Below are 26,750 nucleotides of genomic sequence, written 5' to 3'. Positions count from 1 at the left end.
GTAAATGGGTAACTCTCACAACTATTTCTATTCTGTTCTATTCTATTTCTGTAATATTCTAATTCACTATTTGCTAACTTAGAGAGAGATATCCATTTACTCCTTGCCCATATGAATGCCAGAAGACAACTGAAATAAACTGTTTCTAGAGCATGCGCATTTTGCGCTCATCCAGCAAGAAGCACGTGCTGCATGCCAACTTTAACGCTTTCCGCGAAGCTGTTGTGTACCCATGCGTCAACCACTGTGTCCAGGAACATGAAACTTGTTCCCGGACACTTGTTCCCGGACGCTTCAGAACAAACCATATTTTTAAAATCATGCGTTTCGTTACTTTTGTATGAGACAGCATCAGTCAGAGCTTTAGATATCCGATGTTATACTCCGAAATGGGGAGCCAAACAGGTCTTGTATTTATCCCCATTCAATTGGTCCCCCCTTATTGTTTAGTTAAATTATTTAGATTTAATATGCATTTGATTTTAATCAACCCGACTGCATTTGACCAAGCGAAACAAATGCCAACTACACAACCCACGAAGACTGGAAGATATCGTTGCTATACAGATATCAATGCTATCTTGCCAAATATTGCGATAAAGCAAGCATATTTCAACAGAGAGAGGTAGGGAAACAGGTTATCGATTGCTTCATTAAAAATAATGTAATTCTGGAGTGTGCGTTATGGTATGCCATTAAGTTATCTCCGGCTACGTAGGTGAATAGCTGGGCCTGGTGCCAGTCTCTTGTGTAGGGAGACTGGTATTAGTCTAGTGGTGTAGGGAGACTGGTGACAGTCTAATGGTGTAGGGAGACTGGTGTCTGTCTAGTGGTGTAGGGAGACTGGTATTAGTCTAGTGGTGTAGAGAGACTGGTGTCAGTCTAAAGGTGTAGGGAGACTTGTGTCAGTCTAGTGGTGAAGGGGGACTGGTTTCCCTCAGTGGTGAGAGGGACTGGTCTAGTGGTGTAGAGAGACTGGTGTCAGTCTAGTGGTGTAGGGAGACTGGTGTTTGTCTAGTGGTGAAGGGGGACTGGTCTATTGGTGGAGAGAGACTGGTGTCTGTCTAGTGGTGAAGGGGGACTGGTCTAGTGGTGTAGAGAGACTGGTGTCTGTCTAGTGGTGAATGGGGACTGGTCTAGTGGTGTAGAGCGACTGGTGTCAGTCTAGTGGTGAAGGGGGACTGGTCTAGTGGTGTAGGGAGACTGGTGTCTGTCTAGTGCTGAAGGGGGACTGGTCTAGTGGTGTAGGGAGACTGGTGTCTGTCTAGTGCTGAAGGGGGACTGGTCTAGTGGTGTAGGGAGACTGGTGTCAGTCTAGTGGTGAAGGGGGACTGGTCTAGTGGTGTAGAGAGACTGGTGTCAGTCTAGTGGTGAAGGGGGACTGGTCTAGTGGTGTAGGGAGACTGGTGTCAGTCTAGTGGTGAAGGGGGACTGGTCTAGTGGTGTAGGGAGACTGGTATCAGTCTAGTGGTGAAGGGGGACTGGTCTAGTGGTGTAGGGAGACTGGTGTCAGTCTAGTGGTGAAGGGGGACTGGTTTAGTGGTGTAGAGAGACTGGTGTCAGTCTAGTGGTTAAGGGGGACTGGTCTAGTGGTGTAAAGAGACTGGTGTCAGTCTAGTGGTGAAGGAGGACTGGTCTAGTGGTGTAGGGAGACTGGTGTCCGTCTAATGATGTAGGGAGACTGGTGTCTGTCTAGTGGTGTAGGGAGACTGGTATCAGTCTGGTGGTGTAGGGAGACTGGTGTCAGTCTAGTGGTGAAGGGAGACTGGTGTCAGTCTAGTGGTGAAGGGAGACTGGTGTCTGTCAAGTGATGTAGGGAGACTGGCGTCAGTCTAGTCATGTAGGGAGACTGGTCTAATGCTGTAGGTAGACTGGCAACAGTCTAGTGGAGTAGGGACCCTGGGTCTAGCGGTGTAGGTAGACTGGCAACAGTCTAGTGGAGTAGGGAACCTGGGTCTAGCGGTGTAGGGAAACTGGCATCAGTCTAGCGGTGTAGGGAAACTGCCAACAGTCTAGTGGTGTAGGGAGACTGGCATCAGTCTAATAATGTAGGTAGACTGGCATCAGTCTAGTCATGTGGAGAGGCCGGCATCAGTCTAGTGGTGTATGGTGACTGGTGATATTCCCACAATCAGCTGCATTTTCCAGATAACACATGAATGTTCAAAGATGTCGGACTTGGTTAAATAATAGGAGATAAACTAACGCTGATATGAGCAGATGCAGACAAGACTATGTCCCTTGCACAGCCCCGACTGTTGGCTGGCTACAAATATTACTGGATGTATTACTCAAATACTTCAAATGACACAGCTGGCGCATGCTCCCGTCATGAATAATACATTCAAATTAAAAATATTTATTAGTCCTTCGGGCTACGAAAGTAAGTTTGTCTTTTTGTTTGTTTGTTTGTTGTTTAACGCCGCACTCAACACTATTCCAGCTATATGACGGCGTTCTTTAAGTAATCGAGTCTGGACCAGACAATCCAGTGATGGACATCATGATCCACGCATTTGGGATACGATGACAAGCATCAACCAAGTCAGCGAGCCTGACTTTCCGATACCGTTAATTATAAGCACCACTTACGACAAGCATGCTGAATACCAATTTAACCCTGATCTTCACGGGTTCTAGTCCAGCTACTAATGGCAGGCCACGTGGCTGGTCGTCACGCCCCTCGCCATCATTGTAAGACGCCGCACAGATGTGAGCCGGTCTTAACTAACCTAGACCCGTGAAAACCCGGTGTAGAATAGGTCTTCAGCAACCCATGCTTGCCGTAAAAGGCGACTATGCTTGTCGTTAGAGGCGATTAACGGGATCGGGTGGTCAGGCTCATACTCATAACAAATAACACGTAAACTTTCATCCTTGGTAATCTCATCACCATGGTGTCGCAATACTTTCCACACGCAGGATATTTTTACCCACTTTCCAGGTTTACAGTTCATGAGTCCGTGAACTGTAGACAGCTGTAACTATACAAGTGCAATCTCATTAAAATCAGACTTTAGTTCTCGCTACCGCTATCATCCGACCAATCAGAGCGTCGCTTACCAGATTATGAACGTGACAGTCGGAATGTGATTTCTACTCATGCATCCACGAAAACTTTAACACGGGTATTCCGAACGATAGTTACGAGTTTAACGGCTGAATCCATACAATCTAGACCATCTATTAGCCATTCCAGAATGTTCTTTTGTTCAGGTTTCAAATTTGTAATCGAGAATTTGTCAAAATATGTTTCCAAGCGTAGTCGCCAATTTGAAATTAGTGCCGTAACGCACGAGAAAGCTGCCTTCTGATTGGTCATTCCATTGGTCGGTCAAAGTTCGCGCAAGGTCGGTCTGACGTGACCCGTAATGGGATGTCCTCAGATCTTTGTTTAGCGGTGGCGAGAACAAAGGTCTGATTTTAATGAGTGAGTGAGTTGGGTTTAACGCCGCTTTTAACAGTATTCCAGTTATATCACGGCGTGTCAGCTTAATGTTGGAGGAAAGCCCGAAGTGATGCAGGTCTCAGACGTTTACCACTTCGGTGAAACCCACGAGCACGGGTATGGTGCTGACAGCGAATCGCGGCGCCTTAGACGACTGGGCCATCCGTGCCCCCTGATTTTAATGAGATTGATACACGTGTGTCCGTGTTGGGTACCGGGGAAGAAGAGGTCTCCATCGTCTTGTCGTAGGAGCCGGAGCCGGAGCCGGAGCCGGGTAAACGTGGGATGAGGTGGTCAGACTCTGTGACTTAGCTGGCTGCGTGGAGCTCATGCCTCCAGACATTGGTTTGTCGTGTCCAGCCGTGATATAACGGGAATAGTGCAGGCGCGGCATTAAATAATATTCATTCACTCAATCATTATTGTATCTAATTACAAGGTTTCAGTATGCAAGATTCCTACTCAATGCTTTTGTTTTATCAGACAATGCGATTTGTGAAAACTGAATAAAATAATTTCCATGTTGAGATGCATATTAGAAATATCAGTCTTACAGTATTATACATCATGGTCATATTCAAGGTATATCTCCATGAGAGGGGATTCACTAGAAAATAGACTCGCCCGATTTCCTCCACGAGCGCGATCTCAGGACGAGTTAGTCACGTGACAGCACACTTGACTGTAACAGCGTAGTGGTGTAATCGTGTTCACGACATGAATGAACAACCTGTTATCGCTGTGAAATGTGTTCCCATTTATGGATTTTAAAAATTCTATGTCAAATTATAGATAACATCGGGGAAAGTTCCACACACTATAAACCAGTTGGGGAAATTCCAGGAGGGTTACTTGGATCGTACGGGATCCCCCGGGTGGCTTTGTAAACACAGCAACCATCGACACAACAAAGTAACTATACTACTCAACTTGTGATAGGGATATTGAACTACGGAAGCCTCTCTGTGCCAATAACTTCTTTCTTAGTTCTTTTATTGTTGATGGTGGTCTGTAAATAACCGACCAGACAAACCAGTGATTGTTATTATAAACACTCCGTCGGGGCAAGATAACACGCAATCAACCATGTCTCCGAGTCCGACCACCCGAGTAGACCCGACCGCCTCGTACCACAAGCGTAAGTTGCCGAGGACCTATTACAACAGCATCTCGACGGGGTAAAAAACAACCACATAATAAGTATAATTATTTTTGAGATGTCTTGGAATCAGTACCCTCGCTTATTAACAAGTACCTATACTACTCAACTTGTGATAGGGATATTGAACTACGGAAGCCTGTCTGTGCCAATAACTTCTTTCTTAGTTCTTTTATTGTTGATGGCGGTCTGTAAATAACCGACCAGACAAACCAGTGATTGTTATTATCAACACTCCGTCGGGGCAAGATAACACGCAATCAACCATGTCTCCGAGTCCGACCACCCGAGTAGACCCGACCGCCTCGTACCACAAGCGTAAGTTGCCGAGGACCTATTACAACAGCATCTCGACGGGGTAAAAAACAACCACATAATAAGTATAATTATTTTTGAGGTGTCTTGGAATCAGTACCCTCGCTTATTAACAAGTACTTATACTACTCAACTTGTGATAGGGATATTGAACTACGGAAGCCTGTCTGTGCCAATAACTTCTTTCTTAGTTCTTTTATTGTTGATGGCGGTCTGTAAATAACCGACCAGACAAACCAGTGATTGTTATTATAAACACTCTGTCGGGGCAAGATAACACGCAATCAACCATGTCTCCGAGTCCGACCACCCGAGTAGACCCGACCGCCTCGTACCACAAGCGTAAGTTGCCGAGGACCTATTACAACAGCATCTCGACGGGGTAAAAAACAACCACATAATAAGTATAATTATTTTTAAGGGGGCTTGGAATCAGTACCCTCGCTTATCAACAAGTACCTATACTACTCAACTTGTGATAGGGTTATTGAACTACGGAAGCCTGTCTGTGCCAATAACTTCTTTCTTAGTTCTTTTATTGTTGATGGCGGTCTGTAAATAACCGACCAGACAAACCAGTGATTGTTATTATCAACACTCCGTCGGGGCAAGATAACACGCAATCAACCATGTCTCCGAGTCCGACCACCCGAGTAGACCCGGCAGGATAGCAGCATTTGTAAAGTAGGAAACCATGGTCAAATTGAATTGAACATTAAAAATCCGAGATATATGTTATTTCTCGTCCCTGATGTTCCGAATGCATGAAACCTCCACTGTATAACCTGTTTGGGACAATGTTTTAAATGTCATAGTTTTGCATTTTGTTTGTTTGGTTATGGTAAGACATTTTATCATATAATGAGTAGGTTTCTCGGCAGGATAAAGCCAACGGATAAAAACGATATCCTTTCACTGTTTATAAACAAACATAGCGTCGCCCTCGTCATTCGGCGATCGAGTCAGAATTAACCATCGGGAATCTGGATAAACTACAGGGATAATTGCTATCATTATCAAAAGAACAGTCTAATACACTGAAAATCAGTGTCTAACTGTGACGTAGCTAAGGCATTTTATAAGTTTTGGCAACTTTGGAGATATAAATTTCGAAACAATTTTGCGAGGGCACGAGGCCTAGCCAAGCGGGATCAGTAGCCACATCTGTGCTTGTACACCTCTGCGGCTTGAAACCTTCTCCACAAATTAAAACAGTTGGATTTGGCCGAAATATGTTTGAATTGTTACCTTGTTTCGTTTTGTCGCTGTGTGAACATATGACTACACTTCTGAACGTTATGACAGGACAGACCGACTGTCAACAACGTCTGACCGTGGCCGTGACGTCTCATAGACTAGGGTTAGAGTAGCTTCCCTTTGACAAAGGGCAGTTACTCTAGCTGACAGACCGATGGATTACCGCGAAAGGCAATTAAAAACAATTGTTGTTTTGCGTATATGTTGCTTCGCCACTGTATAAGATTTATAAGAAACAGATTTCAGTTGGAACTATATTGGCTACTGTCATTGTCACTGACACATCACTTACCCTGTGACGTAATAAATATTAATGCGCGCATTCCAGGAAAACTCGCAATGTTTCGGTAATGTTTGTGAGAGAGGGAAAGCGATTTTAAAGAACAGAATTAAAGAATGACATTATATGATAAAGAGGTTATCACGCTTGTGTGTTTGTGGATGGTAAATATCCTGTATTAGGAATAAACACTATGTTTTTAGCTCGCGAAGGCTCGCTAAATACAATGTTTATTCCTAATGCAGGATATTTACCATCCACAAACACACTCGCGTGATAACCTCTATATCCACGCGTGTTTATGATAAAACGAAGACCGCTCTAGTTGAGGTGTTGAATCCGGTGCACCTAGTTATTCGCCCCGTACAAGTGATCTTCAAATATCTTAGATTGACGTATGATTGACGGGTTAAATAACTCTCGGCTATTATCATCACGAGGTTGGTTTGAGTTCAACATTTCTACATCTCCCTACACACACTATCTCACGACTCATTTGATCACCTTAAATTCTGCCTTTTGCAAACAGAGACTGGGTATAGGAAGCGGGGTTATCTCCCAAAACCCCTACATCCCATTTCCCCTACAACCCAGTTCCCCTACAATTAGTTAAAACAACACGCGGCATTTACCTGTCTGGCATTATGAACTCACCTAAAGGAGAGATTAAGGTCTGGAGTAGAGGTAGTAGAAATGAAAGGGGTAGAGCTTTAGGGGATTAGGGGACTTAAAGGAAAGTTAAAAAAAAAAAAAATTAATGTAAGTGTGATGAAAGATGCCTGTATGATGAGAAGACAATTTTTAGAAATTACAAACAACAATAGGAAGAAACAATTATTACACTGAGAAACTGAGATGAGACGATTTACAGTTGAGATGAAAAATGAACATTTTGTTAAATGTATTATGAATTTTGAAAAATGAACATTTTATTATAATGTATTATGAATTTTGAAAAATGAACCTTTTATTATAATGTATTATGAATTTTGATTAATATCGTAATCGTAATTAAATATTTATCTCAATCTATTCGAGTTTCTTGGGTTGTTCCATTGTATGAAATAGGTAACAGACTAGGGATTAGCAGTGCCATGGACCGTGAACTTTGTTGTCTTAAGCTGTAGGGGAAATGGGATGTAGGGGTTTTGGGAGGTTACCGGAAGCGGGTATCCAAGCAACCAATCGGCGGACGACACTTGTCGAGCAGCAATCCATATGTAATGAGCCATGGCGGGATAAATAAATCATGGTTTAAACATATATTTATTTCATCACATATATATGTAAAATAAAATGGGGATTGGTAAACAAGCAACAATGCTAATATTAATACTAGGGCTGGGACGGGTAACCACAGGACTACCCGGACCCGTGGTTAGTCACGTGATATATTGTTTAATGGCAATAATTATCTAGACCTCTATGGTTACACTACAATTAAGTCACTAATTTGTGTGCATTCCTTCTGATTTTTCATATGGTGGAATAACGATATAACTTAATTCAACTTCAGTGTATGAATGACCAAATTGTTTAATACATGTATCTAAATACGTTTTGCCAGGGCTATGCTAAAAATGTTCCCAATCGGACATTTTAAGACATCTCCTGAGACCTACAGTGGGTACCGGGTAGGGTCAGGTAATAGGGTGGTGGGTACCCGGGTAGGGTCAGGTAATAGGGTGGTGGGTACCCGGGTAGGGTCGGGTAATAGGGCGTTGGGTAGGCGTAGACGTGAATCACATAGCCTGCCACAGGGCCTGTCTGTGAGTGAGTGAGTTTGGTTTAACGCAACTTTTAACAGTATTTTAGTTATGTCACTGCGTGTCAGCCTGTGACGATCAGGGTAGAGAATAGGTCTTCAGCAACCCATGTTTGTCGTAAGAGGCGACTAACGGGATCGGGTGGTCAGGCTCGCTGACTTGGTTGATGCATGTCATCGTATCCCCATTGCGTAGATCGATGCTCATGATGCCAATCACTGGATTGTCTGGTCCAGACTCGATTATTTACAGACCGCCGTTATATAGCAAGAATATTGCTGAGTGCAGCGTTAAACAAACAAACAAACAAACAAACAAACAAATGATGTGGGAACAAAACCCGAAGTAATGCAGGTCTTAGACGTTTACCACTTTTGTAAAACCCGCGATCACGAGTTTGACACTGACAAATCTAAAAACATTGTCTATGGGATTTCAACTCGGTGAATGAAGACATGTGCTCGTTGTCCATTATACATAGCACCCCAGACACTTCTTGTCGTCAATGTCTGCGTCGGATGGGTACCCTGGTCACCACGCTATGTACAAGGGGGTGGGGGGTACCCAGGTCACCACGCTATGCACTAGGGGGTGGGGGTAAGCTACGCTGATTGATTACGCCCGGCTCCTGACCTCGACACCCGTCTTACCAGCACGCCACGGGTGACGGGTATGGATGGTTCTAGGACGCTGTTTTGTCTCACATATGAAAAACGAATGGAAACTTTTCAGTTACTCAATGGAAAACTGTTATCTCCCTCGCGTGAATAAACGTAGCCAGTGTTTAGACGACGGAGATTTCAACACAACGCGATTGCGTCACTGATTTATTTTCATTTTCTTTCCTTTGTTAAGTTACTTTGCTTACCGAAAAATGTTTTGAACTCAAAGACTTTTTATAAACATTTATCTTATTTGTTTCTGAGAGTAAAGAATAGTATTGCGCTGTTACTTCCGGGTAAAATGGGATAGTCTATTGGTTAAAGTGGCCGCTCGTGACGCCCCAGATCCGGGTTCGATTCCAAACAAGTGGACGATGTTCTTCGTGTATCCGCTGTGGTACTGCTCGAATGCTGCTAAATACAGGAAAAAACTCACTCAACATTTTGTTCGGGCGACAACGAAATTACAATACGCGGTAGACGAAACTAGAAACTTTTCCCTTATTCCGCCAAAGTTGTGACTAGCCGCCGCGTGAGTGAGTGAGTGAGTGAGTGAGTGCAACGCCTCTTTGAACAGTATTCCAGTTATATAACGGCGTGTCAGCTTCACGTGGCAGGACATCTCGAAGAGATACAGGTTTTTGAAGTTTATCACTTTGATACAACCCATGAGCACGGACATGGTGCTGGCAAACCTAGAAACATAATCACAGCGATTCCAGGATTCGAACCCACGATCACAGATTTCTAGAACGCCTCGGGGACACAGCTGCACGACGACTTGGCCACCGGTGTCCCCTGTTAAATATATCTTAGCGTTGATCGTGTTGACATGACAGAGTTATGGAGGTTGAGTATTCAATGTTAAAGAGAGATAACAAACACTGACCTTTACATTGGCTCTGTTATTGTGTGAGGAGTACTGCATAATCTAAGCTTCACCTGTGTTATCGGCAACGTGTTTTAACGGAGCGTGCTGCACTTGCTTGTAGTTAGACCTGATACGTCACTTCTGATGGTAAGTGGAGTGTTGAGCTCAGTATGTAGGGATCAAACTTTGTAACGACACTGCAGCCACAACCCGAGCCAGCCTAACTATGGGGCTTCCACGGCAGTGTGCCATTGCTACCATTGCTGGGCGAATGAAGTGTACATACAAACTCTCGTATCTGTATCAGACTATACCGACTTCATCTCAAATTATTTTCTGTTCTTATTATGCTAAATAATGTAATTCGTGACCTTCCTTTGGATATAACATCACATGTAGTATTTGCATTGTATATTCGGTTACATATTATGCCATAAACACTGATTAGCTTCACATTGTAATTGCCTATCACATTACTTAGAACGATACCCGTGAAGATCCGGGTTAGACTAGATCTACAGCAACCCATGCTTGCCGTTAAAGGCGCCTGTGCTTGTCGTAAGAGGCGACTAACGGGATCGGGTGGTTAAGCTCGCTGACTTGGTTGATACTTGTCATCGTATCCCAATTGATTGATATCAATCACTGGATTGTCTGATCCTGACTTGATTATTATTAGACCGCCTTCATATAGCTGGAATATTGCTGAGAGTGGCTTTAAACCAGAAACAAATAAATCAAACCTAGGACGAAGGGACTCACAGCCAGCTTAACTTCTGAAAAACGTTAGTACACAATCCCTTCTGCGTATTTCCCGCGCCATACTCATATACCGCTTGCCAGGATAACACGAAGGAGCTAGTTCCAACCACAATCTCGGTGAGATACACTGATGGTTACACTAAATCCAGGATTCCTGCATGAGATATCAGACGAACGTGAACTAATAAGTCGATATACTGGTATATAACCAAATTTATCCGTGGATACAGTGCGATATTGGGACAACTGGAAGCGCTCGTAAAAGCATTGCGTGTGTTTGTTCCAGATGGCGGGAGACAGTGTGGCAGCAGTAGAACCGGAGCGGGGCAGCTGGGGTGGCAAACTGGACTTCTTCATGTCGTGTGTCGGGTACGCCGTCGGACTTGGCAACGTCTGGAGGTTCCCCTATCTGTGCTTCAGGAATGGCGGAGGTGAGTGAACGCTCAGTGATCACGTGACAGACCTATTTTCTGCCTCCAACCCAATACACATCCAGCTGTAAGATGACGTAATGATTACATGGTCATTACATTTACTTCAGTGTTAAAAACAACATGGATATTTGGAACTCTGTTGATCTGATTAAGAGTATGATAGGGTTGGTCTGGTGTGAAACATTGTGCATAGATTTACAAAGTGAATTGTTGAACTGTTTATGATTCGAAATGCGTGGCGCAATCTCATTAAATCAGACCTTAGTTCTCGCTGCCGCTAAACAAAGATATGATGACATCCCATTAGGGGTCACGTCAGAACGACCTATCATCCGACCAATCAGAGCTTCGCTTACCAGATCAGGAAAGTGACAGTCGGAATGTGATTTCTACTCATGCAAACTCTAAAACTTTAAAACGGGGTATTGCAAACGATAGTTACGAGTTTAACGACTGAATCCATACAATTTAGACCATCTATTAGCGATTCCAGAATGTCCTTTTGTTCAGGTTTTAAATTTGTAATCGAGAATTTGTCAAAATATGTTTCCAAGCGTAGTCGCCAATTTGAAATTAGTGCCATAACGCACGAGAAAGCTGCCTTCTGATTGGTCATTCCATTGGTCGGTCAAAGTTCGCGCAAGGTCGGTCTGACGTGACTCGTAATGGAATGTCCTCAGATCGTTGTTTAGCGGTAGCGAGAACTAAGATCTGATTTTAATGAGATTGTGCGTGGGGCTGCTATGGAAGAAATTGTCCTTCATTGAACTAGTCTTTGTTTGCATTCTAGAAATACAGTATTGCCAATAGCGGTAAAATAACTGGCGTATTGTAGCGGTAATGTTGCCGACTGCACTCCGTCATAATGTAGGGGTAATATTGCCAGCTTCCCGAGGCAAGAGAGTCAACTGACTTTAAAAGTCCAGTTTCGACCCTTACCGAACTAGGCTGGAATTTCTGGGCTCGATCGTAGCGCCACCAGTGGCTATTACGAGTTATGTCCCTTCTTTGTCTCTCCTGTGGACCAATCAGATTCCACCTATTGTGATAAAACGAGTCTTACATCGCGAAGTGCATCAAATCACTTGAGCACCTTGATTAAAAAAAGGAACAGATTTAGAAAATATCTGTTGACAACGAGTTTACGAGCAAAAATATCCCTCCGGAATTCCAGCCTAGTTTGGCAAGGGTGGAAACTGGACTTGTATCGTCAGTTAACTCTCTTGCCTCGGGAAGATTAATATTGCCGTCTATAGACCGTCTTGTATAGCGGTAATACTGCCGACTGCAGGCGATCGTGTATAGTATAATAATACCGACTACAGGCCGTCTGTTATAGCAGTAATACTGCCGACTACAGGCGATCGTGTATAGTATAATAATACCGACTACAGGCCGTCTGTTATATCAGTAATACTGCCGACTACAGGCGATCGTGTATAGTATAATAATACCGACTATAGGCCGTCTTGTATAGCAGTAATACTGCCGACTGGAGGCGATCGTGTTTAGTATAATAATACCGACAACAGGCCGTCTTGTATAGTGGTAATACTGCCGACTGCAGGCGATCGTGTATAGTATAATAATACCGACTATAGGCCGTCTTGTATAGCAGTAATACTGCCGACTGCAGGCGATCGTGTTTAGTATAATAATACCGACTACAGGCCGTCTTGTATAGTGGTAATACTGCCGACTGCAGGCGATCGTGTATAGTATATTAATACCGACTACAGGCCGTCTTGTATAGCAGTAATACTGCCGACTGCAGGCGATCGTGTATAGTATAATAATACCGACTACAGGCCGTCTTGTATAGCGGTAATACTGCCGACTGCAGGCGATCGTGTACAGGATAATAATACCGACTACAGGCCGTCTTGTATAGCGGTAATACTGCCGACTGCAGGCGATCGTGTACAGGATAATAATACCGACTACAGGCCGTCTTGTATAGCGGTAATACTGCCGACTGCAGGCGATCGTGTACAGGATAATAATACCGACTACAGGCCGTCTTGTATAGCGGTAATACTGCCGACTGCAGGCGATCATGTACAGGATAATAATACCGACTACAGGCCGTCTTGTATAGCGGTAATACTGCCGACTGCAGGCGATCGTGTACAGGATAATAATACCGACTACAGGCCGTCTTGTATAGCGGTAATACTGCCGACTGCAGGCGATCGTGTATAGTATAATAATACCGACTACAGGCCGTCTTGTATAGCGGTAATACTGCCGACTACAGTCCGTCATGATGTAGCGGTAATATACCGACTACAGGCCGTCTTGTATAGCGTTAATTCTGCCGACAACAGTCCGTCATGATGTAGCGGTAATATACCGACTACAGGCCGTCTTGTATAGCGTTAATTCTGCCGACAACAGTCCGTCATGATGTAGCGGTAATATACCGACTACAGGCCGTCTTGTATAGCGGTAATTCTGCCGACTACATGCCGTCTTGTATAGCGGTAATATACCGACTACAGTCCGTCATGATGTAGCGGTAATATACCGACTACAGGCCGTCTTGTATAGCGTTAATTCTGCCGACTACATGCCGTCTTGTGTAGCGGTAATATACCGACTACAGGCCGTCTTGTATAGCGGTAATTCTGCCGACTACATGCCGTCTTGTGTAGCGGTAATATACCGACTACAGGCCGTCTTGTATAGCGGTAATACTGCCGACTACATGCCGTCTTGTGTAGCGGTAATATACCGACTACAGGCCGTCTTGTATAGCGGTAATTCTGCCGACTACATGCCGTCTTGTGTAGCGGTAATATACCGACTACAGGCCGTCTTGTATAGCGGTAATTCTGCCGACTACAGGCCGTCTTGTATAGCGGTAATATACAGACTACAGGCCGTCTTGTGTAGCGGTAATATACCGACTACAGGCCGTCTTGTGTAGCGGTAATTCTGCCGACTACATGCCGTCTTGTGTAGCGGTAATATACCGACTACAGGCCGTCTTGTATAGCGGTAATTCTGCCGACTACAGGCCGTCTTGTATAGCGGTAATATACAGACTACAGGCCGTCTTGTGTAGCGGTAATATACCGACTACAGGCCGTCTTGTATAGCGGTAATTCTGCCGACTACATGCCGTCTTGTGTAGCGGTAATATACCGACTACAGGCCGTCTTGTGTAGCGGTAATTCTGCCGACTACAGGCCGTCTTGTATAGCGGTAATATACAGACTACAGGCCGTCTTGTATAGCGGTAATACTGCCGACTACAGGCCGTCTTGTATAGCGGTAATATACAGACTACAGGCCGTCTTGTATAGCGGTAATACTGCCGACTACATGCCGTCTTGTATATAACTGACAGCAAGCTGTCCTCATGTAAATGTCTACGCAGCTGTAATATTGCCGAGCCATAATACATTATTTATTTGTCAAATTGTACTAATTTTGTCAATCCCTCTAAATATGAACGAGAAACAATTAATGTTTTGGCCATGTACATATGACTCAAGTACACTGTGGTACTGAAATGTGCTCCCTCCCCCCAGGGGCCTTCCTGGTGCCCTACGTGATAATGCTGGCGCTGGCAGGACTCCCAATGTTCTTCTTCGAGTTGGCCCTTGGTCAGTTCGCCTCCCTGGGTCCAATCAGCATTTGGCGCGTCAACCCGCTGTTCAGGGGTGAGTACCTGTGTTAACCCGATGTTCAAGGGTGAGTATCTATGTCAACCCGTTGTTCAGGGGTGAGTACTTGTGTCAACCCGCTGTTCAGGGGTAAGTACCTATGTCAACCCGCTGTTCAAGGGTGAGTACTTGTGTCAACCCGCTGTTCAAGGGTGAGTATCTATGTCAACCCGCTGTTCAGGGGTAAGTACCTATGTCAACCCACTGATCAAGGGTGAGTATCTATGTCAACCCGCTGTTCAAGGGTGAGTATCTATGTCAACCCACTGATCAAGGGTGAGTATCTATGTCAACCCGCTGTTCAGGGGTAAGTATCTATGTCAACCCGCTGTTCAAGGGTGAGTACTTGTGTCAACCCACTGATCAAGGGTGAGTATCTATGTCAACCCACTGATCAAGGGTGAGTATCTATGTCAACCCGCTGTTCAAGGGTGAGTATCTATGTCAACCCGCTGTTCAAGGGCGAGTATCTATGTCAACCCGCTGTTCAAGGGTGAGTATCTATGTCAACCCGCTGTTCAGTATGTGTTATAATGGTCAGTGTTACCGTGTGCTTACACTACTGTACTGTTCACGTTTAACCCCCACTTTCTTCTCGGATAATGCTGTTTATATATTGGTACAGGTACAGGGGCGGTGGGGTGGACTGGCGGCACCCCCGGCCTCCCGTAACGCTAAATACTTAAATTTTCACATAGGTATAAGCGAGTCGCCACATTGCAAGAATATAGCTTGAAGCCATACTGCTTGATTCTAACTCACTCACTCACTCACTCACTCACTCACAGGTATCGGGTTTGCTGTGGTAATGATATCGACTATGGTGTGCGTCTACTACAACGTCCTCATCATGTACGGCATGTTCTACCTCATGGTGTCCATCATCAGCCTCGACGGCGACCTCCCTTGGATGAGCTGCACCAACTCCTGGAACACTCCAGCATGCACGATGGAAGCTAGACCATCGTTTGACAACCTCACCGACGTCGACAAACTCAACATCACTATGAGTAGGTATCAGCAGAAGGTACAGGAGACACCGATGGCCCAGTCGTCTAAAGCGCCGCAATTATCTGTGCAGAGTTGCGTCCCTTAGGCGTGTCAGAAACCTATGATCGCGGGATTGAATCCAGTTCACCCTAATTACATGGGTTTGTCAGCACCATATCGTAAACATGAAAGCCCTGCATTGCTTCGGACTTTCCTCCAACAATAGGTTACGTAGTAACGGATCTGATAAATGTTTCAAGCGGCGTTAAACTAGTCTAAACTATACATTATCACATGAAGACGGAAATGTTCCAAGTGTTGGTTATTTCTTCCAGTCCTGTGACACGAGTGATGAGATCGCCTAAGGAGCAGGAGGTCCCTATATGCAGAGTTGCGTCCCTTAGACGTGCTGGATAGGTTAATCGCGGGTTCGAATCTCTAACACCGCCCTCGTTGGTTTCACCAAGCAAATGTCCGAGACTTGCACCAATCCGGGCTTTCCCCCAATATCGAACAGACACGCGACACGCTACACGAAGCTGACAACTGAAATTCTATTAAAATCGGCTTTAACCCTAAGCCCCTAGCTCTTCTACAGGCCCTCCTATCTATTAGATTGAAAAGAAGCATTATCGGAATTAATGTAAGCAATATCGTGTGTATAGCTACCAAGTGCGAAGGAATAGTTTCAAATGCGATGCAAATGCAGTACCTATTATCCAAATAGCGGTTCTCATCACCACACAGCAGCTATTGGAAGCGACAACACCGTCAACCGAACACATTCGGTCATATTAGTTATATCCGCATTTCGCCGAACGACAACACCATCTTCCCGAGGCAAGGGAGTTAACTGACTTTAAAAGTCCAGTTTCAACCCTTGCCGGACTAGGTTGGAATTCCTGAGCTCGAACGGAGCGCTACCAGTGGTTGTTACGAGTTAAGTCCCTTCTTTGCCTCTCCTATAGACCAATCAGATTCCACCTCTCGTATCACTTGCATTTGCCTCAAACAAAATGGCGGCGCCCAGTCAAGACGATCTGATGGACAGTCAAGATCTACATTGTGAGAAAACCTGTGCATCAAATCACGTGAGCACCTTGATCAAAAACTTGAAAAGATTTGGAAAATATCTGTTGACAACGAGTTGGCGGTGCACATGCTATGCAAATCCTGCAATCGACCGAAATCTGCAGGACAGTTCATGAACCGGATTTCAATTTCGGTGCGCTAGTTTGATTGGACTATGCATAGACTCGTTAGTCCAGCCAAAATCTAACTCCATAATTCCAGCCATCTTCGACAATGGCGGAAACTGGACTGTTATGGTCAGTTAACTCCTTTGCCTCGGGAAGATGCATTTGACCCGAGTTTCCCCCTATCGGTTGTACACATATTCCGCCCACGACCGCTGTTAAATCCCATTGTGTTTCTTTTCGATCGTATGATAAATGCATTCGGTTCCAACACGGAAGCTATGATACCAATACGCCTTCATTTTAACCCATTCAACGCTTTTTATTCAAATTGATAGGAGGGCCTGTTCTTGACCCAAGGCTGTATCTGCAATGAAGAATTTGTTGGGACTATAGGACTAATACCAATTTAAATCTGTCATTTCGTAATATCACTCAGATCTATGAAAGTTTATTTGTTGTAATCTTACACGACCGCTTGTTTTAACTTGGTCATAACAGACAACCTGTCCTATTTAAGTTCACCGACAAACTTCACTACCTAATAACCTACATGATTGACTAACATACGTGATTCTGCGCCAGGGCACATGGAGCCAGACTGTGTTAACACGACACTAAGTCAAATGAACCTCAACTACAGCGACCTGACCTACAACCTGACCATCAGCAACTTCACCGCCTGCAACGACACCAAGAGTTGGAGACTGATCACACCAAGCGAGGAGTATTGGTCGTAAGTAAACACTTTGGGAAATCAACTAGAAGTTTTCGCGAAAGATCTGAGCCATCTTCCCGAGGCTGTAAAAGTCCAGTTTCCACCCTTGCCGAACTAGGTTGGAATTTCTGGGCTCGATCGTAGCGCCACCAGTGACTTATGAATAATGTCCCTTCTTTGCCCTCCTGTTGAGCAATAAGATTCCGATTCCATCTCTCACATCACTTGCATTTCCCCCAAAAATGGCGGCGCCAGTCAAGACGATCTGATCGATTATCAAAACCTATATTGTGATAAAACGGGTCTTACACAGCGAAGTACATCAAATCACGTGAGCACCTTGATTAAAAACATGAAAATTTGGAAAATTTGGAAAATATCTGTTGACGCCAAGTTGGCGGTACACATGCTTTGCTAATCCTGCAATCGACCGAAATCTGTACGGCAGTTTACGAACCGGATGTCGATTTCGTTACGTGATTTTGATTGGCCTATGCATTGACTCGTTAGTTCAACCAAAATACTCCATAATTCCAGCCCAGTTCGGCAAGGGTGGAACCGGACTGTTATAGCCAGTTAGCTCCCTTGCCTTGGGAAGATGGATCTGAGCATAATTAATGGACTCTTTTTCCTTTGGACTCTAATGCAGACAGAAATAGGTGATAATGATGCTGTATTTTCATTACAGAGCTACCCTACATGTAGAAAGTAACTGCGTTTAACTGAATTTTGAACCCAACGTCAGGTTTCAGCTGTTAAATGCAACTCTACAGGCAATTTATTTAGCTCCACGTTGAATTTTCATTGGTGTGTAAATCTGCATTTTGTAATCTATGATGATTGAGCAAATAAGATACATATGCAGACGTCAAATCAGCTGTTTCAATCAGAGGTGGTTATTGTGATTTGAAACTTCTGATTGATCAACCAAAATCTACCATTTTCCCAATTCATGATAGAATCAAGTTTGTTAGTCTTGAAGATCGAGTTCTCTTTGCAGTAACTTCGTGTTAAACATCGACCAGGCCGAGGACCTGGGAAACGTGGGCGGAGTCAGCCTCAAGCTGGCCTTTGTCCTCCTCTTGTCCTGGATCGTCCTCTTCTTCTGCCTCAAGAAGGGAGTGCAGACATCGGGCAAGGTGGGTGGTGTGTCTCTAGTAGAGGGTACAGACATCGGGAAAGATGGGTGGTGTGTCTCTAGTAGGGGGTACAGACATCTGTCAAGGTGGGTGGTGTGTCTGCAGAAGGGGGTACAAACATCGGGCAAGGTGGGTGGTGTGTCTCTAGTAGGGGGTACAGACATCGGGAAAGGTGGGTGGTGTGTCTCTAGTAGGGGGTACAGACATCTGTCAAGGTGGGTGGTGTGTCTGAAGAAGGGAGCGCAGACATCGGGCGAGGTGGGTGGTGTGTCTGCAGAAGGGAGTGCAGACATCGGGCAAGGTGGGCGGTGTGTCTGCAGAAGGGGGTACAGACATCGGGAAAGGTGGGTGGTGTGTCTGCAGAAGGGAGTGCAGACATCGGGCAAGGTGGGTTGTGTGTCTGCAGAAGGGAGTGCAGACATCGGGCAAGGTGGGTGGTGTGCCTGCAGAAGGGAGTGCAGACATCAGGCAAGGTGGGTGGTGTGTCTCAAGAAGGGAGTGCAGACATCGGGAATGGTGGATGGTGTGTCTGAGGACGAGAGTGTAGACATCGGGCATGGTAGGTGGTGTGTCTAAAGAAGAGAGCGCAGACATCGGGCATGTTGGGTGGTGTGTCTGAAAGAGGGAATGTAGACATCTGTCAAGGTGGGTGGTGTGCCTCAAGAAGGGAGTACAGACATCGGGGAGGTGGGTGGTGTGCCTCAAGAAGGGAGCGCAGACATCGGGCAAGGTGGGTGGTGTGTCTGAAGAAGGGAGTGCAGACATCGGGCAAGGTGGGTGGTGTGTCTCTAGTACGGGGTACAGACATCTGTCAAGGTGGGTGGTGTGTCTCTAGTAGGGGGTACAGACATCGGGAATGGTGGGTGGTGTGTCTCTAGTAGGGGATACAGACATCGGGCAAGTTGGGTGGTGTGTCTCTAGTAGGGGGTACAGACATCGGGCAAGGTGGGTGGTGTGTCTGAAGAAGGGAGTGCAGACATCAGGCGAGGTGGGTGGTGTGTCTGCAGAAGGGAGTGCAGACATCGGGCAAGGTGGGTGGTGTGTCTGCAGAAGGGGGTACAGACATCGGGAAAGGTGGGTGGTGTGTCTGCAGAAGGGAGCGCAGACATCGGGCAAGGTGGGTTGTGTGTCTGCAGAAGGGAGTGCAGACATCGGGCAAGGTGGGTGGTGTGCCTGCAGAAGGGAGTGCAGACATCAGGCAAGGTGGGTGGTGTGTCTCAAGAAGAGAGTGCAGACATCGGGAATGGTGGATGGTGTGTCTGAGGACGAGAGTGTAGACATCGAGCATGGTAGGTGGTGTGTCTAAAGAAGAGAGCGCAGACATCGGGCATGTTGGGTGGTGTGTCTGAAAGAGGAAATGTAGACATCTGTCAAGGTGGGTGGTGTGCCTCAAGAAGGGAGTACAGACATCGGGGAGGTGGGTGGTGTGCCTCAAGAAGGGAGCGCAGACATCGGGCAAGGTGGGTGGTTTGTCTGAAGAAGGGAGTGCAGACATCGGGCAAGGTGGATGGTGTGTCTCTAGTAGGGGGTACAGACATCGGGCAAGGTGGGTGGTGTATCTCTAGTAGGGGGTACAGACATCGGGAATGGTGGGTGGTGTGTCTCTAGTATGGGGTACAGGCATCGGGCAAGGTGGGTGGTGTGTCTCTAATAGGGGGTACAGACATCGGGCAAGGTGGGTGGTGTGTCTCTAGTAGGGGGTACAGACATCGGGCAAGGTGGGTGGTGTGTCTCTAATAGGGGGTACAGACATCGGGCAAGGTGGGTGGTGTGTCTCTAGTAGGGGGTACAGACATCGGGAATGGTGGGTGGTGTACTTTAGTAGGGGGTACAGACATCTGTCAAGGTGGGTGGTGTGTCTCAAGAAAGGAGTACAGACATCGGGCAAGGTGGGTGGTGTGTCTCAAGTAGGGGGAACAGACATCGGGCAAGGTGGGTGGTGTGTCTCAAGTAGGGGGAACAGACATCGGGCAAGGTGGGTGGTGTGTCTCTAGTAGGTGGAACAGACATCGGGCAAGGTGGGTGGTGTGTCTCAAGAAAGGAGTACAGATATCGGGCAAGGTGGGTGGTGTGTCTATAGTAGGGGGTACAGACATCGGGGAGGTGGCAGGTGTGTCTCTTGTAGGGGGAACAGACATCGGGCAAGGTGGGTGGTGTGTCTCTAGTAGGGAGTGCAGACATCGGGGAGGTGGGTGGTGTGTCTCTAGTAGGGGGATCAGACATCGGGCAAGGTGGGTGGTGTGTCTCTTGTAGGGAGTGCAGACATCGGGGAGGTGGGTGGTGTGTCTCTAGTAGGGAGTGCAGACATCGGGCAAGGTGGGTGGTGTGTCTCTAGTAGGGGGAACATACATCGGGCAAGGTGGGTGGTGTACTTTAGTAGGGGGTACAGACATCTGTCAAGGTGGGTGGTGTGTCTCAAGAAAGGAGTACAGACATCGGGCAAGGTGGGTGGTGTGTCTCTAGTAGGGGGAACAGACATCGGGCAAGGTGGGTGGTGTGTCTCAAGTAGGGGGAACAGACATCGGGCAAGGTGGGTGGTGTGTCTCTAGTAGGGGGAACAGACATCGGGCAAGGTGGGTGGTGTGTCTCAAGTAGGGGAACAGACATCGGGCAAGGTGGGTGGTGTGTCTCAAGTAGGGAGTGCAAACATCGGGCAAGGTGGGTGGTGTGTCTCAAGTAGGGGGTACAGACATCTGTCAAGGTGGGTAGTGTGTCTCTAGTAGGGGGTACAGACATCGGGCAAGGTGGGTGGTGTGTCTCAAGTAGGGGGAACAGACATCGGGCAAGGTGCGTGGTGTGTCTCTAGTAGGGGGAACAGACATCGGGCAAGGTGGGTGGTGTGTCTCAAGTAGGGGGAACAGACATCGGGCAAAGTGGGTGGTGTGTCTCAAGTAGGGAGTGCAGACATCTGTCAAGGTGGGTGGTGTGTCTCAAGTAGGGGGAACAGACATCGGGCAAGGTGGGTGGTGTGTCTCAAGTAGGGAGTGCAGACATCGGGCAAGGTGGGTGGTGTGTCTCAAGTAGGGGGTACAGCCATCGGGCAAGGTGGGTGATGTGTCTCTAGTAGGGAGTGCAGACATCGGGCAAGGTGGGTGGTGTGTCTCTAGTAGGGGGAACAGACATCGGGCAAGGTGGGTGATGTGTCTCTAGTAGGGAGTGCAGACATCGGGCAAGTTGGGTGGTGTGTCTCTAGTAGGGGGTACAGACATCTGTCAAGGTGGGTGGTGTGTCTCTAGTAGGGGGTACAGACATCTGTCAAGGTGGGTGGTGTGTCTCTAGTAGGGGGTACAGACATCTGTCAAGGTGGGTGGTGTGTCTCTAGTAGGGGGTACAGACATCGGGCAAGTTGGGTGGTGTGTCTCTAGTAGGGGGTACAGACATCTGTCAAGGTGGGTGGTGTGTCTCTAGTAGGGGGTACAGACATCTGTCAAGGTGGGTGGTGTGTCTCTAGTAGGGGGTACAGACATCGGGCAAGTTGGGTGGTGTGTCTCTAGTAGGGGGTACAGACATCTGTCAAGGTGGGTGGTGTGTCTCTAGTAGGGGGTACAGACATCTGTCAAGGTGGGTGGTGTGTCTCTAGTAGGGGGTACAGACATCGGGAATGGTGGGTTTTGTTTCTCTAGTAGGGGGTACAGACATCGGGAATGGTGGGTGGTGTGTCTCTAGTAGGGGGTACAGACATCTGTCAAGGTGGGTGGTGTGTCTCTAGTAGGCCGTACACTACTTCACTCTAGCAAGACGGTGCCTGTGTTGCAGGTGGTGTATTTCATGGCGACCTTCCCCTACGTCGTGCTCGTCTGTCTGCTGGTCCGGGGGGTCACTCTGGACGGCTACATGCTCGGCATCAACTTCTACATCATTCCCAAGTGGGAGCGACTACTCGACGTCACGGTCAGTGCTCCGAACACATCAACATTTGACTCTGCCTCAATACCCTGCTTCCTTGTCTTACAGATAAATATGAATAAGCCATACAGGCCTGTTCCACGAAACGATCGTAACGCTTAGACTCCCATACTTTAACATAGACTCATGTCCCGGTAACATACTGCCATGTGAAGATTATATGCGCCCAGACATAAACTATTAATCAAACCTAAGAGAATGTGTAAAATATCCTCCCTGGATTGCGGAAACCTGTGACTGTGACAACTTGGCCGCGTTGAATGGAGGAAGCCGCTTTGGGAACAAAACTTTTGTTTTTAAGAACAATTTGCATTGTAAATATTATAAGTTCTTTTGATTTACTATCGTCAGTTGTGTTCATCTACGTAAACATCTATTAACTTACCCCGCGTAACATTCAAAGTTTTATTGTTTCCAAGAACGAACTCTAAAATTGTTCTACGTACATTTATCATATACAAGATATGGAATCTATTGCATAATGTTATGAAAGAGACATCTACAAACTGACCACCTTTTCAATTTCAACTTTTGAATTACCATACTGACAACATCTCAAATTGTGTTAATATTTACTGAAGTGGACGTAAAATATAATAATACTGACGTCGGCAGGTGTGGCGGGAAGCTGCCACCCAGATCTTCTACTCCCTGGGGCCGGGGTTCGGCAGTCTCATCACCATGGCCAGCTACAACCCCTTCAAACACAACTGTCACAGGTAACAATAAGGTGTATGTTCAAATACTTACGTGTTGCCAGCTATTGCAATGGTATATCGGCAGAACCAAGATATGTCCTTGTACTCTGACATATCACCACTACACATTCAGGGCTACACATAACAGTGGTCGTTTGTTTGCCGCCACACTCGGCAATATTCTAGCTAAATGACGGCGGTCCGTAAATAATCGATTCTGGACCAGACAATCCAGTGATTGATATTATGAGCATCGATCCACGCAACTGGGATATGTTGACACGTATCAACCAAGTCAGCGAGTCTGACCATCCGATCCCGTTAGTCGCTTTTACGACAAGCATAGTCGCCTTTTACTGCAAGCTTCGGTTGCTGAAGACTTATCCCATCCCAGATCTTCAGGGATTACACATTACAGCGAAAGCACACTTTCTATCACTACACGGCTTCAAACGAAGACATGCTTCGTGGTAGGTTACCTAAACGTTGTATCAAGTGCCTTGTGTGAAACTGAGACAGTGTATCTATGTGAGTGAGTGAGTAGGTCTGGTCTAACGCCGCTTTGAACAGGACAGATATTTATATAACTTGATGTGTGACGAAAGCCTGATGTGGTGAAACCCACAAGTTCGGGTATGGTGCTGACAAACCTCGAAAGATAATAAGAGCGAATCGGGATTCGAACCTACGATCATTGGTTCCTGGCCTGCCTAAGGGACGCAAGTCTTCACAGCGGATTGACGACGACATGGACCCACGTGACACTGAGGCATTCCCTCTCTATAATTATGTTAATCATTATTTTTGAGATTGAGTAAGCAGACAAACAGCTTGGGTTTTGAACTAGTTAAATAACACTTTGTAGGGCTGACAATTTGCCCGAGCCTCGTCTCCCTTTAACGTCCGCGGTACCCAAGTATCTCCTTCAGCTGCATATCTGTGTGTCTGCTGCATGATGTTGTCCCGTCAGTGCAATGCGTGGCTATAAGTGTATGTTTTCACGTTTATTCTATCCAAATTACTGCCATATTGCCCCAGTTGGACTCCAGAAATGGGTTTCAAACATGTACCCATGTTGGGAATCGAACCTGGGTCTTCGTCGTGACGAATAAAAGCTTTAACCACAAGGCTACCCAACCGCTCCACGTATTTATGTGGGCAGAGACCCAAGATTGATGAGGATGTTTCATGTTTCAGGGATGCCATCATCGTGTCCCTCATCAACTGCGGCACCAGCGTGTTCGCCGGCTTCGTCATCTTCTCCGTGCTCGGCTTCATGGCGCACACCACCAACCAGGACGTGCAGGATGTTGCCGTGGATGGTAGGTCGTCACTGCTGCAGCAGCTGGGAGTAGATGGAGAGAAGCACAAGAACACTGCATTTTCTTTGTCAATATTTTTGTCGTCCTTTATTAGTATTTCATTTTCTTAAACAATACGATGGCATTATACAAATAGAAATAACATTTGTGTTTGGTTTCCATTCGGATTGCGTGTGTTGGGCGTGCGTGTTGCAGGCACAGATTGGATCTAGGGGTGGAGTGTTGAAATGGGATGGGATTTAGGGAGTTCAGCAATAAATAATATCTTGTTTGCGGGATGGATAGTTTGGATATAATTATGTATGTGAGGCATAACGTTCTAATTGACTATGTATGTGAAGCGTAACGTTCAGATATAATTATGTATTTGCGGGGTAACGTTCAGATATAATTATGTATTTGCGGGGTAACGTTCAGATATAATTATGTGTTTGCAAGGTAACGTTCAGATATAATTATGTCTTTGCGGGGTAACGTTCAGATATATTTATGTCTTTGCTTGGTAACTTTCACATATAATTATGTATGTGGGCCGTATATAATGATTTTTGTTTTTGTTTTGTTTTGTTTTGTTGTTATGTTTCTGTTTTATTATTCTCAAGATAGTTACCACGGTTTTACAATTAAACCTCGCAGACTCACATGGCAAGAGGTATCGGGCTCGGTGTGTTTTGATGGGACTATCTGGGGCGTAACGATCAGATAAGACGATGCGTGTGGGGCGTAACGTTCCCATTTGATAACACATGTGGGGCGTTACGCTTAGAAAGGACCATGTATGTTTGTTATGTATGGGGGTTGTAACGTTCAGATGGGAGTGAGTAGTTGAAGGGTTTATTCTCAGCATGTATATAGTATTTGACAGGAGGGTGAATTATCGTGTCATCTCTTTCACGCCACTCACCTCACTCACTCGGTCTTGTTCCCCAGGTCCTGGGCTGGTGTTTGTGGTGTACCCAGAAGGCATTGCGCGCATGCCGGTGGCCCCACTGTGGGCGTTCCTGTTCTTCTTCATGCTGGTAGCTCTGGGACTGGACTCACAGGTGCGTCACGCGGTGTCCTAGAACCCCCGTACATACATATACCACGGTATGTGGTAGTTACATCCCTATGGAACAGGGTAAACGGAAGTGACGCGGAAGCACGTGGAATGATGCTTTGTTCAACTTCATTCCACGTGCTTCCACGTCACTTCCGTTTACCCTGTTCCATAGGGTGCGTACTACCACATTCCGTGACACGTATACTATATTGTCCAAACCAAAGCCAGCACACAGTCAGACCTTTTTAACTTACTTTATGAGTTCATACGAGCTTACTTTAGGAAACTACTTTCAAGGATTTAGAAATTTACAATGCTGCCTCGGTTGTTCAGAACCCCATTCCCAGTATTAATCATTAGTCTATACACCGACTTGTATATAGGTCCGTGGTCTATATCAAAGAATGACAGATAACAGCAGTAGTAGCCTCAGGTGTTAAGCAGGTCTTGGTTCTACAGACAGGTGTTAAGCAGGTCTTGGTTCTACAGACAGGTGTTAAGCAGGTCTTGGTTCTACAGACAGGTGTTAAGTAGGTCCTGGTTCTACAGACAGGTGTTAAGCAGGTCTTGGTTCTACAGACAGGTGTTAAGCAGGTCTTGGTTCTACAGACAGGTGTTAAGCATGTCTTGGTTCTACATACAGGTGTTAAGCAGGTCTTGGTTCTACAGACAGGTGTTAAGCAGGTCTTGGTTCTACAGACAGGTGTTAAGCAGGTCTTGGTTCTACAGACAGGTGTTAAGCATGTCTTGGTTCTACAGACAGGTGTTGAGCAGGTCTTGGTTCTACAGACAGGTGTTAAGCATGTCTTGATTCTACAGACAGGTGTTAAGCAGGTCTTGGTTCTACAGACAGGTGTTAAGCAGGTCTTGATTCTACAGACAGGTGTGAAGCAGGTCTTGGTTCTACAGACAGGTGTGAAGCAGGTCTTGGTTCTACAGACAGGTGTTAAGCAGGTCTTGTTTCTACAGACAGGTGTTGAGCAGGTCTTGGTTCTACAGACAGGTGTGAAGCAGGTCTTGGTTCTACAGACAGGTGTTAAGCATGTCCTGGTTCTACAGACAGGTGTTAAGCAGGTCGCATATGACTCACATACGAGTTTATTGGTGAGGACCT

At 46.1% G+C, this 26,750-nt stretch overlaps 1 protein-coding gene across 2 annotated transcripts in view; it reads left to right on the top strand.

Annotated features, from left to right (window-relative positions):
- LOC124134388 (sodium- and chloride-dependent glycine transporter 2-like) overlaps positions 1-26,750 on the top strand; it is a 45,496-nt gene that overhangs the window by 1,993 nt on the left and 16,753 nt on the right. The window contains exons 1-10 of one of the 2 annotated variants that reach the window (XM_048381069.1): positions 9,775-9,905; positions 10,807-10,951; positions 14,491-14,622; positions 15,414-15,635; positions 17,397-17,547; positions 18,530-18,668; positions 22,425-22,559; positions 23,190-23,293; positions 24,470-24,594; positions 25,525-25,637. In XM_048381069.1, coding sequence (XP_048237026.1) covers positions 9,903-9,905; positions 10,807-10,951; positions 14,491-14,622; positions 15,414-15,635; positions 17,397-17,547; positions 18,530-18,668; positions 22,425-22,559; positions 23,190-23,293; positions 24,470-24,594; positions 25,525-25,637 — 1,269 coding nt within the window. In that variant the 5' untranslated portion in view covers positions 9,775-9,902. Of the gene's footprint in view, positions 1-9,774; positions 9,906-10,806; positions 10,952-14,490; positions 14,623-15,413; positions 15,636-17,396; positions 17,548-18,529; positions 18,669-22,424; positions 22,560-23,189; positions 23,294-24,469; positions 24,595-25,524; positions 25,638-26,750 lie in introns of those variants that run through there. The other variant, XM_048381070.1, reaches the window with a different exon arrangement.

The sequence above is a fragment of the Haliotis rufescens genome, unplaced genomic scaffold (assembly GCF_023055435.1).
Source record: "Haliotis rufescens isolate VD_foot unplaced genomic scaffold, xgHalRufe1.0.p SCAF_35, whole genome shotgun sequence".
NCBI lineage: Eukaryota > Metazoa > Mollusca > Gastropoda > Lepetellida > Haliotidae > Haliotis > Haliotis rufescens.
This window is presented reverse-complemented; position numbering and strand designations above follow the sequence as displayed.